The sequence below is a fragment of the Microcaecilia unicolor genome, chromosome 1 (assembly GCF_901765095.1).
Source record: "Microcaecilia unicolor chromosome 1, aMicUni1.1, whole genome shotgun sequence".
Lineage (NCBI taxonomy): Eukaryota > Metazoa > Chordata > Amphibia > Gymnophiona > Siphonopidae > Microcaecilia > Microcaecilia unicolor.
Genome location: NC_044031.1, coordinates 256,407,129 through 256,425,561, shown reverse-complemented (window position 1 = coordinate 256,425,561; position 18,433 = coordinate 256,407,129). Strand labels below are relative to the sequence as shown.

The 18,433-nt window shown below is 50.8% G+C and overlaps 1 protein-coding gene across 1 annotated transcript in view; it reads left to right on the top strand.

The window, feature by feature from the left end:
- Positions 1 to 18,433, top strand: part of SLC4A7 (solute carrier family 4 member 7) — a 413,178-nt gene that overhangs the window by 207,059 nt on the left and 187,686 nt on the right. The window contains 1 exon segment of the mRNA XM_030205798.1: positions 10,630 to 10,733. Coding sequence (XP_030061658.1) covers positions 10,630 to 10,733 — 104 coding nt within the window.

The window sequence follows — 18,433 nt, the reverse complement described above, 5'->3', positions numbered from 1 at the left end:
GTGGTAGCGGTAGTTAGTATATCTCAGTTTAAAAGAGGTTTGAACAAGTTCTGGAGGAAAAGTCCATAGTCTGCTATTGAGCTAGACATGGGGAAGCCATTGTTTGTCCTGGGACTGGTAGCGTGGAATCTTACTGCTATTTGGTTTTCTTCCAGGTGCTTGTGATCTGGATTAGCCACTGTTGGAAACAGTATACTGGGGTAGATTGATCATTGGTGTGACCCAGTTTGGCTATTCTTATGTTCTTGGTGAGGAGATTAGAGGCAGAGATTGAAGCTGAGGTTGTAATGAATACAAATGGGAGACTAGAAAGTGTGAAATTCAAGAAATAGGAGGCTGGGGAAGGAAGAAGTTGTGGGAATGGGAGGGTAAGGGATGAAAGTGCAGGAAGTAGAAAGATATGTAGGTGAAAGAGGAGACTGAGCATTGTGGGGAGAAAGAGGGATGAAATTTAGATACAGGTAGATAAAAAGGCAGATGAGAGAAATAAAGTAAAAAAAAAAAAAAAGGTTCATTGGTATAAGGAAGAAGACAGGACAGTGAAGAAACAAATTAGAAATGAGATCCTGGAAAGAGAAAAAAGCAACTAAAAATGGTAGAAAGAGACTGACCAATCAAAGTGGAAAAAGAAGATGGTCAGAAAACAAGGATACAAGCAGATTTATTTTTCATATTTAGGGAAAGATAACATTGGCTTTGAAAATATACATTTCTTATATTTTGTTCTGTACTGAAGGAAATGTATCCATTTCTCCTCCTTCAGGTTTCTACGGCTCAGTCTGGTTTCTTTGGTTTTCAATTCATTTTTTTTGTCTAGTTTGCAGTCTATTTTGTTACTAAACACAAGTAACAAGTGGTTGCTTATGTTTTTTTCTTATGTAACTTAGATGAGGAATTCTGTTATGTAGGTTCCATATAGGAATTTGTAGTAGTCCATCTTTTCCAGCTGAAAAAGAGCCCTTCCATATCATCAAGCTGATCAATCCATAGACTGGTGGGTTGTGTCCATCTACCAGCAGGTGGAGATAGAGAGCAAACTTTTGCCTCCCTATATGTGGTCATGTGCTGCCGGAAACTCCTCAGTATGTTCTCTATCTCAGCAGGTGGTGGTCACACACAGCAGCAGCAGCTCTGGCTAGGCCTCCAAGCCTAATTTTTAGGTTTTGTTGAGTGCCTGGGGTTGAGGGCTCTTTTGAGCAAGTGCAAACCTGGTGGTGCCAGGTCCCTCCTTTTCTCCCCCCTCCCGCTGGCTCCGTTAAAAAAAAAAAAAAAAAAAAAAAAATTTTAAACGTCTTTAAAGGCGTTTATTTCGACGTTTATTTAAGCGTCTATTGCAGCTACTCACTGGGACACCAGGTCGTTACAACTCGGAGCGGACAGCAGGTAATTTTACCTTTTTATAGCGGGCGGGGGTTCCCCGATTCTTCTCCTCGTGGCACATGGCGTCGGAGGGCGAGGGCGCAAAGGGTCGCTCCCCGGGTCGCTTGAGCGCTTCTAGAGGGGATGCGGGGGTCTTAAAGCCTGATTCGCCCTTGTTGGGTGGCAGTTTCGTGACCGATGAATGTCCCGGTCCTTCCTCCGGCGTGGCGGTTTTTCCCGCCATAAACGCCCATCCCCCGCTCCTCGCCTCCGCCATTTTGGCCGGCCACGCGGCTCGGACGGCTTCTTCTTGGGCCGCCCTTGAGGTTGGAGACATTAATGCCATGAACGCCCTTAATTTGGGCGACGGCACAGAAGCGGCTAAAGTTAAGAGCCGTTCTTCCCGCGCGGCTCCTTCGCGGAGTTTCGCGCCGGACGCCATTTTGGATGCGCAGCAGGCCTCTCCCCCGCTGTTGCGAGCGCCGGTTGAGAGTGCGCCTAGGGCTGTTGCCCAGGCGGCGGAAGTGCACAGTCTGGGGGGTTTCTCCCCCGAGTTTGTTTTGCTGCTGCATCAGGCCTTCCTCATGCACAACGCTGCCCCCGCTCCCTCGTCTGGTAAAGAGGTTGAGGTTCCCAGAGGTAAACGCCCTCGGGTTGATTCCCAGGCCTTGGAGGAATTTGTCTCCTCCGATGTAGATGAGGGCAGCGTGTCTGAGGTCTCCCAACGGTCCTTTGCGGATTCCTTGGAGGAGACGGATCCCCGCTCGGATGGAGCGGATGACCCCTCTGCAGCGCGGCTTTTTCGCCCAGAGGATTTGCCCAACCTGTTGTTACAGGCCATGGACACTTTGAAGATTTCCTCTCCGGAGGACGTCTCTCCCTCAGCCCCTGTTGGCTCTGCCATTATGCTGGGGACGAAGCGCCCGCCTAGAACCTTCCACGTGCATGATGCCATGCACACCTTAATTTCGGCTCAATGGGATGTCCCAGAAGCGAGCCTTAAAGTGGCTAGGGCTATGTCCCGCCTCTATCCTTTGGCTGTGAGTGAACGTGAGGCCTATCTGTGGCCTACCGTGGATTCTTTAATCACTGCGGTGACTAAGAAAACGGCATTGCCGGTGGAAGGTGGCACGGCCCTAAAGGACGCCCAAGACTGGAGGCGGCCTTAAGGTCGTCCTTTGAGGCGGCTGCTTTAAGTTTGCAGGCCTCAGTTTGCGGCTCCTATGTGGCCAGGGCGTGCCTGACTATGGTGCAGCGGGCTTCCCCCTCGGATCATTCCTTGAGGGATGATTGGCCAGCCCTGGAATCGGGCTTAGCCTATGTGGCAGACTTGCTGTATGATGTCTTGAGAGCCTCAGCTAAAGGCATGGCTCAGACAGTCTCTGCGCGGCGGTGGCTTTGGCTGAAACATTGGTCTGCTGACCACGCCTCTAAATCCCGCCTGGCTAGGTTGCCTTTTAAAGGCAAGCTGCTCTTTGGGGTCGAGCTGGACAAAATCGTGACCGATCTCGGCACATCTAAGGGCAAGAAGTTACCAGAGGTCAGGGCTCGGGCTAGTACTCGTCCCGGTACCTCCAGAGGACGGTTGCTGGAAGCCCGTCGGTACCGCCCGGGCAAGTCGGGTTCCTCTGCCCCCTCTTCCTTCAAGAGGAATTTCTCCCCCAAGCAGCATTCCTTTCGCAGAGACCGCCGTCCCGGAGGTGCTCCCTCCGGTCCTCCCCCAGGGTCTCGTACCCAATGACGGGGCCTTGGTCCACGCCCCAGTGCAGATTGGAGGACGGCTGTCCTCGTTTCTGGGCGAGTGGACCACTATAACTTCAGACGCGTGGGTGCTGGAAGTCATCAGAGACGGCTACAAGCTAGAGTTCTGCCAACCCTTAAGAGACGGGTTTGTACTCTCTCCCTGCAAGTCTCCGGTCAAGCTGTGGCAGTGCAGCAGACCTTGGACAACCTGATCCGCCTGGGTGCGGTCGTTCCGGTGCCAAAAAATCAGATTGGCAAGGGACGTTACTCCATTTACTTTGTGGTTCCAAAGAAAGGAGGTTCTGTCCGGCCTATCCTCGACCTCAAAGGGGTCAATCGGGCCTGGAAAGTGAGGCACTTTCGCATGGAGACTCTCCGCTCTGTTATAGCGGCAGTGAAGGCAGGAGAGTTCTTGGCTTCCTTGGACATCAAGGAAGCGTACCTGCATATTCCCATCTGGCCTCCTCTCCAACGCTTTCTGCGTTTTTCAGTCCTGAGACGACACTTCCAGTTCAGAGCCCTCCCTTTCGGGTTGGCTACTGCTCCGCGGACCTTTTCCAAAGTAATGGGGGTCATAGCGGCCTTCCTGCTAAAGGAAGGAGTACAAGTCCATCCTTATCTGGACGACTGGTTGATCCGAGCCCCCTCTTATGCAGAGTGCGGCAAAGCTATGGACCGGGTAGTTGCTCTTGTGAGCTCCCTGGGATGGATCATCAACTGGAAGAAGAGCCAGCTGCGCCCGACTCAGTCCCTGGAGTATCTGGGAGTTCGATTCGACACCCAAGTGGGCAGAGTGTTCCTGCCAGACAATCGGATTGTCAAGCTTCAGGCTCAGGTGGACTAGTTCCTAGTAGCCTCTCCTATTCGGGCTTGGGACTACATGCAGCTGTTGGGCTCTATGACGGCCACGATGGAAGTAGTGCCCTGGGCCAGGGCTCATATGAGACCACTACAGCTGTCTCTGCTGCTGCGCTGGACTCCGATGTCGGAGGATTATGCTGTGCGCCTTCCCGTGGACCCAGCAGTGCGCAAGGCGCTGAGCTGATGGACGCAGACAGACAAGTTGTCTGCAGGATTGCCTCTGGTGACCCCGGAGTGGATTGTCGTCACGACAGACGCCTCTTTGATGGGCTGGGGAGCCCACTGCTTGGGAAGGACAGCGCAGGGGCTCTAGTCTCCTGCAGAGGCAAGTGGTCTATCAACCTCCTGGAACTCAGAGCCATTCGGTTGGTGTTATTGGAGTTCATCCCGGTACTGGTGTTGTAGCCTGTACGGGTCCTGTCGGACAATGCCACGGCTGTGGCCTATATCAACCGCCAGGGAGGTACCAAGAGCGCCCCTCTAGCCAAGGAGGCTATGAGTCTTTGCCAGTGGGCGGAAGCGAACCTGGAGCAGCTTTCAGCGGCCCACATTGCCGGAGTCATGAATGTCAAGGCGGACTTTCTCAGTCGCCATACCTTGGAGCCCGGAGAGTGGCAACTATCTGCTCAGGCGTTCTTGGACATCACGAAGCGCTGGGGCCAGCCGAGCCTAGATCTGATGGCGTCATCGGCCAATTGCCAAGTGCCGCGCTTTTTCAGCAGAGGACGGGACCCTCGATCCCTGGGAGTAGATGCTCTTCTCCAACAGTGGCCGACACAAGAGCTCCTTTATGTGTTCCCGCCCTGGCCCATGTTGGGCAGGGTGCTAGACCGGGTGGCAAAGCATCCCGGCAGGGTAATCCTGGTGGGTCCGGATTGGCCCAGACGTCCCTGGTATGCGGACTTGATCAGGCTCTCAGTCGACGATCCTCTGCGGCTGTCAGTGGAGCAGGGCCGGTTACATCAGGGTCCCGTGGTGATGGAGGATCCCTCTCCCTTTGGTCTTACGGCCTGGCTATTGAGCGGCAGCGTCTGAGGAAGAAGGGCTTCTCAGACAAGGTCATCGCCACTATGCTGAGAGCGAGGAAACGCTCTACTTCTACTGCTTACGCCAGGGTTTGGCGTATCTTTGCAGCGTGGTGTGAAGCAGGCTCACTTTCTCCCTTCACTGCTCCAATTTCTTCAGTGTTGGCGTTCCTGCAAGAAGGTCTGGACAAAGGCCTGTCGCTCAGTTCCCTTAAGGTCCAGGTAGCGGCTCTGGCTTGCTTCAGGGGCCGCCTGAAGGGTGCTTCCCTGGCTTCCCAGCCAGATGTGGTGCGCTTTCTCAAGGGAGTTAATCACCTGCGCCCTCCTCTGCACTCAGTGGTGCCTGCGTGGAATCTCAACCTGGTGCTAAGAGCATTGCAGAAGCCGCCGTTTGAACCCTTGTCGAGGGCATCTCTGAAAGACCTGACGTTGAAAGCAGTCTTTTTGGTGGCTATCACTTCAGCCAGAAGAGTTTCCGAGCTCCAGGCGCTCTCATGTCGAGAGCCTTTTCTGCAGTTCACTGAGGCAGGAGTGACTATTCGCACAGTGCCTTCCTTTCTGCCCAAGATTGTTTCTCGCTTCCATGTGAATCAGCAGCTCTGTCTCCCTTCCTTTCGTAGGGAGGACTACCCAGAGGAGTACTCTGCTCTTAAATATCTGGATGTGAGACGAGTCATCATCAGATACTTGGAAGTGACCAATGATTTCCGGAAATCGGATCATCTGTTTGTCCTGTTTGCAGGTCCTCGTAGGGGTCTGCAGGCTGCTAAGCCTACAGTGGCAAGATGGGTCAAGGAAGCCATTGCAGCGGCTTATGTGGCCGCAGGGAAGGTGCCGCCTATCCAGCTGAAGGCTCACTCCACAAGAGCTCAGGCGGCCTCGATGGCAGAGGCCGGTTCCGTCTCCTTGGAAGAGATATGCAAGGCGGCAACTTGGGCTTCGGCCCATACATTCTCCAAGCATTACCGCTTGACTGTGGCTGCTCGGGCGGAGGCCCGGTTTGGAGCTTCAGTGTTGCGGTCAGGGATTTCTATGTCCCGCCCTGGGTGAGTACTGCTTCGGTACATCCCACCAGTCTATGGATTGATCAGCTTGATGATATGGAAGGTAAAATTATGTATAATCATACCTGATAATTTTCTTTCCATTAATCATAGCTGATCAATCCATAGCCCCTCCCAGATATCTGTATTGTTTTATTCTGGTTGCATTTCAGGTTCAAGTTTACTCTTCAGTTACTTCAGAAAGACTTCGTGTTCAAGTTTTTTCACTTGGATTCTTCAAGAGTTAAGACGAGTTTGTGTTACAGTGAGCTGCTGCATTCCTCTCCCCTCCGTTTTACGGGGCTGGATTGAGACTTATAATTCTGCCGGCACTCCCTCCCGCTTCGTGCGGCTGTAGGGCAGTTTTGTACCCCTCCCGCTTCGGCGGTGTTCGGGTCAGTCAGCTCCTCCCGCGGTTGCGGTTGCAGGATAAGCCAGATCCCCCCGCATCGGCGGGGTGGTGTCCCTCCCCCGCTCCGCGGGGATGAGCTGGACGGATTCCCCTCCCCACTTGTGTGGGGATGAGCTGGGTTAATTCCCCTCCCCCGTTTCGGCGGTGGTGAGCTGGGCAGAGTGTCCCTTCGTGGGTGTAATTCTCTAAGTGCTGAGTCCTGCGGATGGAGCTTTGATATCGACATACTGAGGAGTTTCCGGCAGCACATGACCACATATAGGGAGGCAAAAGTTTGCTCTCTATCTCCACCTGCTGGTAGATGGACACAACCCACCAGTCTATGGATTGATCAGCTATGATTAATGGAAAGAAAATTATCAGGTATGATTATACATAATTTTACCTTGCACTCCTCCCCCCTACCCTTGATCCCTGGAGGTATGCTGGTGTTCTAGAACCTTTGTAGTGCTGACTTTTCATAGGTAGGGTTGGTGCAGTTGAGTTCTTAACTTGGTGCTGGTATGGTACGGTAAGCTTCTGAGTGTTTGCAAGGTTTTGTGTTCCATTCCCATACACTGCGTGAGGTGAGTCTGTGTTACTGTCACTGATTTGACAACAGAGTTTGTATGCTGAGTTGTAAAGTGAAACATTCTACTTCTGCTCTGTACCCTTTGGGAGAATTTTATTTGTTGTTCTGGGAATGCCCCTGTGAATGAATAATTATGTGCTATATAATTATATACAATAGACAACGGGTGTGCAGCTAGGCCCTGGTGGCTGCTAGCCCTAGAGGGCTTGACACTGATGGAATGAACTGGACATTTTTCTTTTGTTTGACTCCATTAAGCTTTTCAACTTTGATTTTTGCTTTACACTCAAGGCAATTGGGGTTCAGGACTCACTATAGCACAGAAACAGTAGTGTAAACACTACTTAGCAAAATCCATAGCCAATTTAATCAACATAAGATTGTTCTGGCAGTTTCCCTAGATCTTAGTTCAACTTTTGATCTAGTTAACAACCTCTCCTCCCTTGGTGTTACTGGCAAAGTACTTGTTTGGTTCACTTCTTTTTTTTTTTTTTTTTTTTAATCCCACTGCTCTTTTCAAGTTTTCACTGTGTCCTCTGGCTCAGGCACTAGTGAGTTACACTGTGGTGTCTCTCAGGGCTTGATTCTCTTCCCTCTTTTGTTTAACCTGTTTCTAACTGAAACTGCGCTTACTAAAGTCTCCAATGACCTATTACTGGCTAAATCCAGAGGTCAATATTCCATCCTCATTCTTCTTGATCTTTCCGCTGCTTTTGACACTGTTGATCACAGCATACTTCTCGATACCCTGTCCTCACTTGGATTCCAGGGCTCTGTCCTTTCCTGGTTCTCTTCCTACCTCTCCCTCCGCACCTTTAGTGTTCACTCTGGTGGATCCTCTTCTACTTCTATCCCTCTGCCTGTCGGCGTACCTCAGGGTTCTGTTCTTGGTCCCCTCCTCTTTTCTATCTACACTTCTTCCCTTGGTTCGTTAATCTCATCCCATGGCTTTTCCTATCATCTCTATGCTGATGACTCCCAAATCTACCTTTCTACCCCTGATATCTCACCTTGCATCCAAACCAAAGTTTCAGTGTGCTTGTCTGACATTGCTGTCTGGATGTCTCAACGCCACCTGAAATTAAATATGACCAAAACTGAGCTTCTCATTTTTCCCCCCAAACCCACCTCCCCACTCCCCCCGTTTTCTATTTCTGTTGATGGCTCTCTCATTCTCCCTGTCTCCTCAGCTCGAAACCTTGGGGTCATCTTTGACTCTTCTCTCTCCTCCTCTGCTCATATCCAGCAGACCGCCAAGACCTGTCGTTTCTTTCTTTACAACATCCGTAAAATCCACCCCTTTCTTTCCGAGCACTCTACCAAAACCCTCATCCACACTCTTGTCACCTCTTGTTTAGACTCCTGCAATCTACTTCTTGCTGGCCTCCCACTTAGTCACCTCTCCCCTCTCCAATCGGTTCAAAACTCTGCTGCCCGTCTCGTCTTCCACCAGGGTCGCTTTACTCATACTACCCCTCTCCTCAAGTCGCTTCACTGGCTCCCTATCTGTTTTCGCATCCTGTTCAAACTTCTTTTACTAACCTATAAATGTACTCACTCTGCTGCTCCCCAGTATCTCTCCACACTCGTCCTTCCCTACACCCCTTCCCTTGCACTCCACTCCATGGAGAAATCCTTCTTATCTGTTCCCTTCTCCACTGCTGCCAACTCCAGAATTCGTGCCTTCTGTCTCGCTGCACCCTATGCCTGGAATAAACTTCCTGAGCCCATACGTCTTGCCCCATCCTTGGCCACCTTTAAATCTAGACTGAAAGCCCACCTCTTTAACATTGCTTTTGACTCGTAACCACTCGCCTCCACCTACCCTCCTCTCCTCCTCTCCTCCTTCCTGTACACATTAATTGATTTGATTTGCTTACTTTATTTTTTGTCTATTAGATTGTAAGTTCTTTGAGCCGGGACTGTCTTCTATGTTTGTGCAGCGCTGCGTACGCCTTGTAGCGCTATAGAAATGCTAAATAGTAGTAGTAGTAGTAAGTTCGCTTGCAACCCTCATTTAGTCCTTCAGTATTTCAGCCTTTTATTATGCAGACAACATCTTTATTTACCTAGCCTACCCATCCTAGTCTTCCCCCTCCCCCCACTTCAATTGTCCCACTTTGAACTTGGCTAGACTCGGCTGCTCAATGGCTGATTGATCATTGTCTGTCTCTTAATCTGGACAAAACTGTTGCTTGTTGGTTTTCATTTTCTCTGATCCCTCCTTCCTCACCCCTCGCTCTGCTTGGGTTGTAAATTTCCCCGGTCTCTAGTTTTCGATATCTTGGAATCATTTGGGACCCCCCTCTCTCTCTCCTCTTGAAGCCCCATATATCAAACCTGTCAAAAGTTTTTCTTTCGCTTTCTCCAGCTTCATACGGTTGGTCACCTTTTCAATCTCATTGATTTGTATTCTCTCATTCTTCCTTTCATCTCCCGTCTTGAATACTGTAATGTTGTTTACACAGGCCTACCCCAGTCTTAAAACAATTGCAAACTCTTCAGAGCACTGCTGTCAGAATGCTATGTCATGCCCATCATTCGGATCATGTCAGTCCTCTGTTAAAACACCACTGCAGGTTACCTGTTGACCAGCGTGTAATCTTTAAACTAGCGATCTTAACCTTTATGGTGCTTTGTTTTGGCCTTCTGTATTAACTAGCATGCCTCACCATCCCTTATTCACCTGCTTGCTCAGTGACCATCGCCTTGGCCTTCCTGGCACCAAGCCTGCCAAATATGAATCTATTACGCACAGTGCTCTTTTTTTTTGTATCACCACATATATGGAACAGTCTCCTACTTTCCTTTCATAATGAACCTTATTTTAAAACTTTCAAGGCCAACCTGAAGGTCTGGCTTTTTAGGCAGGCTTTTGGAGGATCAGAAGGATTAGATAGCTGAGCATTTACCAACTAGATACCTTCCTTTACTGTTGTTGTTGCTTGTCTATCTGAACTTTATGGTGTGAATGTTAACCTTTACTACTTTTAATTGGAGTTCCTTTCCTCTTTCAATTTTTTCTTTTAGCCTGTACATCGCTCTGTACTGCTTTGGCAGCTAGAGCGGTCTAGCAAATCAAAATAAACTGTAAATATAAATGGTTTATGTATTTTCATGATTTGTAACATACTTGTGCTTGGCTCCTGTCAGTTTGTTGTTTTCTATCATCATTCCCAGCCACCTTACTCTCTTGAGTGTAAGGTGCCATGGGAGCTCGGGGGAGGGGACCGTCTTATCCCTCACCTCAGATAGCAGATTGCCTTGTGCTGCTCCCACAGTCTTTTAAATTCAATGTAAGATAAAAATATTTTAGCCTTGCTTTATTCTGTACTGTTACAAAAATATGGTAAGAAAGAACTATTGTGAAACCTTTAAAGTGTGTCTCGGTTTGCTTTCAGCTGTATCCCATATGACTGTGAGGTTGTTTTTCAGTGTGTCCAACATTTTGACAGCCAGAGCTCAGGGAATGTGTGAATCTCCCAAGTGAAATTATAATATAAATGACTGGGCTAGGCTGTTAAGTATCATTGAAAGCAAGTAAACTAGGATTTCATGTTAAGAGTGTACTTTTTTTTCTTTTCTCCTCCTCCTCCTCCTCCAACTGTGAACTAGGAAAAGAGAAAAGTATCTACATTTCCAAATGGATTGACTCCCACTGGTGAGACAATCAAAGAAGAAGATCATCATGCTGGACCAGAGCTGCAAAGAACTGGAAGGTGAGGTTGCTTCAATAACCTTTTCAAAACAGTTTAAAAAGATTTTAGTTTCAAGATTACAAAGACATTATTTTTTAAAAATGTTATTAAAATTGTAGCAGGTGGTTCAAGAATTCTTCCATGATTTGACTCATGTTTTTGACATTTTCTAATCTCTCGCCAAGAGAGTGATATCTAATTGAGTTTGAGATCAGAGCAGTATTTTTGAATCAGTAAATCATTTTAGAGTGTTCTGCTTCACACTTGTAAGAAGTACTCCATTTTATAGGGCCATCTTATTTCCATACAAAGCGATTAGGAGAAGCTTGTCCTTTAGAAGAGAAAGGCAGGTTATATGGGGGCTGGTATCCAGCTGTCTGTTAGAACAACTGTTGCAGATAAGTAACTTTGCTTTCCCTCAGGACAAGTAGGATAACAGTCTCCACAACTGAGAATCCTTGATACAGATTACATTTAAAAAGAGAGGAAAAACAAACAAAAAAATCTGAATGTCTATGGGCAAAACATAATGTTTTGGTGTTATCATACCTCTTTATTTTAAGCAGGCAACATGGAAATAGAAAGGGCCCTGTTGTGCTTGGTATGGGATTCTAAACAGTAAAGACCAAATTTACTGTCTTATTGTGAGACCCATCAAACATATAAACGGCGAGTGACCGTACTCGCTCGCAAATGCACAGTAGAGACTTCCCTCTCTGCCCTGCCCCCGCTTCAATACGTGATGATGGGGGCGGGACAGAGAGGGAAGTCTCTACTGGCATGCTGCAGACGTTGGAACCGCTCCCCCTCCCTTCGGAGTCGCCGCCGCCCCTCCATCTGGCCCGAGCACTGTGAACTTACATCAGCATGCAGCAGCAGGCACATCAGCAAAGCTGCCGTCGGGGCGGGCTTCCTTCTCTGCCTTTGTCCCGCCCTCGCTGACGTTACATCACACGAGGGCGGGACACAGGCAGAGAAGGAAGCCCGCCCCGACGGCAGCTTTGCTGATATGCCTGCTGCTGCGTGCTGATGTAAGTTTACAGTGCTGCTCGGGCTGGGTGGAGGGGCGGCGGCAGCGACTCGGGGGGGGGGGGGGGGGGCTCGGAACCCCCCCCCCATTCCAAAAGTAGCCCATTTTCACGGGCTCAACGGCTAGTCCAAACAGAAATGAAGGGTGTGAATATTTAGACGGAATCTGCTGTTCAAATGGAGTTTTTTGTTCAGCAGTAGCCAGTGAACAAATAACTATAAATAGTACTGAGCCTGAAATCCCATCTAACTGGCCTGATAAAGCATGTATTGGGAGGATGGCATGAGGGAAGGGCTATAACACCATAAATCCCAAATTGTGTTGCTTCTATTATCTCAAAAGGAGAAGCACTGTACCAGATGTTCTCAAAATTGGAGAAACAAAGACCTTGAAACCCACCATTCCATATCATCATGCTGATCAATCCATAGACTGGTGGGTTGTGTCCATCTACCAGCAGGTGGAGATAGAGAGCAAACTTTTGCCTCCCTATATGTGGTCATGTGCTGCCGGAAACTCCTCAGTGTGTTCTCTATCTCAGCAGGTGGTGGTCACACACAGCAGCAGCTCTGGCTAGGCCTCCAAGCCTAATTTTTAGGTTTTGTTGAGTGCCTGGGGTTGAGGGCTCTTTTGAGCAAGTGCAAACCTGGTGGTGCCAGGTCCCTCCTTTTCTCCCCCCTCCCGCTGGCTCCGTTAAAAAACAAAAAAAACAACAATTTTGAACGTCCTTAAAGGCGTTTATTTCGACGTTTATTTAAACGTTCATTGCAGCTACTCACTGGGACACCAGGTCGTTACGGCTCGGAGCGGAAAGCAGGTAATTTTTACCTTTTTATAGCGGGCAGGGGGTTCCCCGATTTATCTCCACGTGGCATATGGCGTCGGAGGGCGAGGGCGTAAAGAGTCGCTCCCCGGATCGCTTGGGCGCTTCTAGAGGGGATGCGGGGGTCTTAAAGTCTGATTCGCCCTTGTTGGGTGACAGTTTTGTGACCGATGAGTGTCCCGGTCCTTCCTCCGGCGTGGCGGTTTTTCCCGCCATAAACGCCCATCCCCCGCTCCTCGCCTCCGCCATCTTGGCCGGCCACGCGGCTCGGACGGCTTCTTCTTGGGCCGCCCTTGAGGTAGGAGACATTAATGCCATGAACGCCCTTAATTTGGGCGACGGCACAAAGGCGGCTAAAATTAAGCGCCGTTTTTCCCGCGCGGCTCCTTTGCGGAGTGTCGCGCCGGACGCCATCTTGGATGCGCAGCATGTCTCTCCCCCGCTCTTGCGAGCGCCGGTTGAGGGTGCGTCTAGGGCTGTTGCCCAGGCTGCGGAAGTGCACAGTCTGGGGGGGTTTCTCCCCCAAGTTTATTTTGCTGCTGCATCAGGCCTTCCTGCTCCCTCGTCAGGTAAAGAGGTTGAGGCCCCCGGAGGTAAACGCCCTCGGGTTGATTCCCAGGCCTTGGAGGACTTTGTCTCCTCCGATGTAAATGAGGGCAGTGTATCTGAGTTCTCCCAACGGTCCTTTGCGGATTCCTTGGAGGAGACGGATCCCCGCTCGGATGGAGCGGATGACCCCTCTGCAGCGCAACTCTTTGGCTCAGAGGATTTGCCCAACCTGTTTGTGCAGGCCATGGGCATTTTGAAGATTTCCTCTCCGGAGGACGTCTCTCCCTCAGCCCCTGTTGGCTCTGCCATTATGCTGGGGACGAAACGCCCGCCTAGAACCTTCCACGTGCATGATGCCATGCACACCTTAATTTCGGCTCAATGGGATGTCCCGGAAGCGAGCCTTAAAGTGGCTAGGGCTATGTCCCGCCTCTATCCTTTGCCTGTAAGTGAACGTGAGGCCTTTCTGTGGCCTACCGTGGATTCTTTAATCACTGCGGTGACTAAGAAAACGGCGTTGCCGGTGGAAGGTGGCACGGCCCTAAAGGACGCCCAAGACAGAAGATTGGAGGCGGCCTTAAGGTCGTCCTTTGAGGCGGCTGCTTTAAGTTTGCAGGCCTCAGTTTGCGGCTCCGATGTGGCCAGGGCGTGCCTGACTATGGTGCAGCGGGCTTCCCCCTCGGATCATTCCTTGAGGGCGGATTGGCCGGCCCTGGAATCGGGCTTAGCCTATTTGGCAGACTTGCTGTATGATGTCTTGAGAGCCTCAGCTAAAGGCATGGCTCAGACAATCTCTGCGCGGCGGTGGCTTTGGCTGAAGCATTGGTCTGCTGACCACGCCTCTAAATCCCGCCTGGCTAGATTGCCTTTTAAAGGCAAGCTGCTCTTTGGGGTCGAGCTGGACAAAATCGTGACCGATCTTGGCACGTCTAAGGGCAAGAAGTTACCAGAGGTCAGGGCTCGGGCTAGTACTCGCCCTGGTACCTCCAGAGGACGGTTTCAGGAAGCCCGTCGGTACCGCCCGGGCAGGTCGGGCTCCTCTGCCCCCTCTTCCTTCAAGAGGAACTTCTCCCCCAAGCAGCATTCCTTTCGCAGAGACCGCCGTCCCGGAGGTGCTCCCTCCGGTTCTCCCTCCGGTTCTCCCCCAGGGTCTTGTACCCAATGACGGGGCCTTGGTCCACGCCCCAGTGCAGATTGGAGGACGGCTGTCCTCGTTTATGGGCGAGTGGACCACAATAACTTCAGACGCTTGGGTGCTGGAAGTCATCAGAGACGGCTACAAGCTAGAGTTCTGCCGACCCTTAAAAGACGGGTTTGTACTCTCTCCCTGCAAGTCTCCGGTCAAAGCTGTGGCAGTGCAGCAGACCTTGGACAATCTGATCCGCCTGGGGGCGGTCGTTCCGGTGCCAGAAAATCAGCTTGGCAAGGGACGTTACTCCTTTTTCTTTGTGATACCAAAGAAAGGAGGTTCTGTACGGCCTATCCTCGACCTCAAAGGGGTCAATTGGGCCTTGAAAGTTCGGCACTTTCGCATGGAGACCCTCCGCTCTGTTATAGCGGCAGTGAAGGCAGGAGAGTTCCTGGCATCCTTGGACTTCAAGGAAGCGTACTTGCATATTCCCATCTGGCCTCCTCATCAACGCTTTCTGCGTTTTGCAGTACTGGGCCGACACTTCCAGTTCAGAGCCCTCCCGTTCGGGTTGGCTACTGCTCCGCGGACCTTCTCCAAAGTAATGGTGGTCATCGCGGCCTTCCTGAGGAAGGAAGGAGTTCAAGTCCATCCTTATCTGGACGACTGGTTGATCCAAGCCCCCTCTTATGCAGAGTGCGGCAAAGCTGTGAACCGGGTGGTTGCTCTTTTGAGCTCCCTGGGGTGGATCATCAACTGGGAGAAAAGCCAACTGCGCCCGACTCAGTCCCTGGAGTATCTGGGAGTTCGATTCGACACCCAAGTGGGCAGAGTGTTCCTGCCAGACAATCGGATTGTCAAGCTTCAGGCTCAGGTGGACTAGTTCCTAGTAGCCTCTCCTATTCGGGCTTGGGACTACGTGCAGCTGTTGGGCTCTATGACGGCCACGATGGAAGTAGTGCCCTGGGCCAGGGCTCATATGAGACCACTACAACAATCTCTGCTGCTGCGCTGGACTCCGATGTCGGAGGATTATGCTGTGCGCCTTCCCTTGGACCCAGCAGTGCGCAAGGCGCTGAGCTGGTGGACGCAGACAGACAAGTTGTCTGCAGGAATGCCTCTGGTGACCCCGGAGTGGATTGTCGTCACGACAGACGCCTCTTTGATGGGCTGGGGAGCCCACTGCTTGGGAAGGACAGCGCAGGGGCTCTGGTCTCCTGCAGAGGCAAGTGGTCTATCAACCTCCTGGAACTCAGAGCCATTCGGTTGGTGTTGTTGGAGTTCATCCCGGTACTGGCGTTGAAGCCAGTACGGGTCCTGTCGGACAATGCCACGGCTGTGGCCTATGTCAACCGCCAGGGAGGTACCAAGAGCGCCCCTCTAGCCAAGGAGGCCATGAATTTATGCCAGTGGGCGGAAGTGAACCTGGAACAGCTGTCAGCGGCTCTCTTTGCCGGAGTCATGAATGTCAAGGCGGACTTTCTCAGTCGCCATACATTGGAGCCCGGAGAGTGGCAGCTATTTGCTCAGGCGTTCTTGAGCATCACGAAGCGCTGGGGCCAGCCGAGCCTAGACCTGATGGCGTCATCGGCCAATTGCCAAGTGCCGCGCTCTTTCAGCAGAGGGCGGGACCCTCGCTCCCTGGGAGTAGATGCTCTTCTCCAACAGTGGCCGGCACAAGAGCTTCTCTATGTGTTCCCGCCCTGGCCCATGTTGGGCAGGGTGATAGACCAGGTGGCAAAGCATCCAGGCCGGATAATCCTGGTGGGTCCAGTCTGGCCCAGACGTCCCTGGTATGCGGACTTGATCAGGCTCTCAGTGGACCATCCTCTGCGGCTGCCAGTGGAGCAGGGCCTGTTGCATAAGGGTCCCGTGGTGATGGAGGATCCCTTCCCCTTTGGTCTTTCGGCTTGGCTATTGAGCGGCAGCGTCTGAGGAAGAAGGGCTTTTCAGACAAGGCATCGCCACTATGCTGAGAGCGAGGAAGCGCTCTACTTTTACTGCTTACGCCAGGGTTTGGCGTACCTTTGCAGCATGGTGAAGCAGGCTCATTTTCTTCATTTACTGCTCCAATTTCTTCAGTGTTGGCATCCCTGCAAGAAGGTCTGGAGAAAGGCCTGTCGCTCAGTTCCCTTAAAGTCCAGGTAGCGGCCCTGGCTTGCTTCAGGGGCCGCCTGAAGGGTGCTTCCCTGGCTTCGCAGCCAGATGTGGTGCGTTTTCTCAAGGGAGTTAAGCACCTGCGCCCTCCTCTGCACTCAGTGGTGCCTGCGTGGAATCTCAACCTGGTGCTAAGAGCATTACAGAAGCCGCCTTTTGAACCCTTGTTGAGGGCATCTCTGAAAGACCTGACGTTGAAAGCAGTCTTTTTGGTGGCTATCACTTCAGCCAGAAGAGTTTCCGAGCTCCAGGCACTCTCATGTCGAGAGTTTTTTCTGCAGGTCACTGAGGCAGGAGTGGCTATTCGCACAGTGCCTTCTTTCCTGCCCAAGATTGTTTCTCGCTTCCATGTGAATCAGCAGCTCTGTCTCCCTTCCTTTCGTAGGGAGGACTCCCCAGAGGAATACTCTGCTCTTAAATATCTGGATGTGAAACAAGTCATCATCAGATACTTGGAAGTGACCAATGATTTCCGGAAATCGGATCATCTGTTTGTCCTGTTTGCAGGTCCTCGTAAGGGTCTGCAGGCTGCTAAGCCTACAGTGGCAAGATGGGTCAAGGAAGCCATTGCAGCGGCTTATGTGGCCGCGGGGCAACTTGGGCATCGGCCCATACATTCTCCAAGCATTACCGCTTGACTGTGGCTGCACAGGCGGAGGCCCGGTTTGGAGCTTCAGTGTTGAGTTCAGGGATTTCAATGTCCCGCCCTGGGTGAGTACTGCTTCGGTACATCCCACCAGTCTATGGATTGATCAGCATGATGATATGGAAGGTAAAATTATGTATCATACCTGATAATTTTCTTTCCATTAATCATAGCTGATCAATCCATAGCCCCTCCCAGATATCTGTGCTGTTTTTTATTCTGGTTGCATTTCAGGTTCAAGTTTAGTCTTCAGTTACTTCAGAAAGACTTCGTGTTCAAGTTTTTTCACTTGGATTCTTCAAGAGTTGAGACGAGTTTGTGTTACAGTGAGCTGCTGCATTCCTCTCCCCTCCGTTTTACGGGGCTGAATTGAGACTTAAAATTCTGCCGGCACTCCCTCCCGCTTCGTGCGGCTGTAGGGCAGCTTTGTACCCCTCCCGCTTCGGCGGTGTTAGGGTCAGTCAGCTCCTCCCGCGGTTGCGGTTGCAGGATAAGCCAGATCCCCCCCGCATCGGCGGGTGTGGTGTCCCTCCCCCGCTCCGCGGGGATGAGCTGGACGGATTCCCCTCCCCCACTTGTGTGGGGATGAGCTGGGTTAATTCCCCTCCCCCGTTTCGGCGGTGGTGAGCTGGGCAGAGTGTCCCTTCGTGGGTGTAATTCTCTAAGTGCTGAGTCCTGCGGATGGAGCTTTGATATCGACATACTGAGGAGTTTCCGGCAGCACATGACCACATATAGGGAGGTAAAAGTTTGCTCTCTATCTCCACCTGCTGGTAGATGGACACAACCCACCAGTCTATGGATTGATCAGCTATGATTAATGGAAAGAAAATTATCAGGTATGATACATAATTTTACCGTCCAGTTATATTTTCTCAGGCTATGTACAGGGCTCGTATTACTACTATTCATATTAATAATCTATAAATCATTTCCACAAAACATTTGAAACCAAAAGTACTCCCAAACCTTAAACTAGGGGAGAGAGACTTCAAGGTTTTGAAGTGCTTGCAACTCATTGGACTACTGCTGTTTTAACATGAGATGAACTTTGGAGGCAAGCTTGCTTGGTCTATACTACCCAGGTGCATTGGTGCTTAAGTTCCAGATCCATCATTACGAGATTATCTTCAGACTCCTAATGTAGGCCATCTAGCCAAAACACGGCCCATGCTGATTCTGAAGCCCCATGGCAACCCTTAAGATTAGTGACTCTCTTGGGCCACCTGAACTGCATCTCTGGCTGTGACCAGGAACCCTGAGCACTTGCTTGCAGAGTGACTGGTCCTCTCTGCAAGAATGATTGGGAGATGGAATGGTTTCTGTTAAGATTTTGCTAATTTCCCATGTCATGCATAAATTAGGGCCAATGATAGTATCTCTTCAC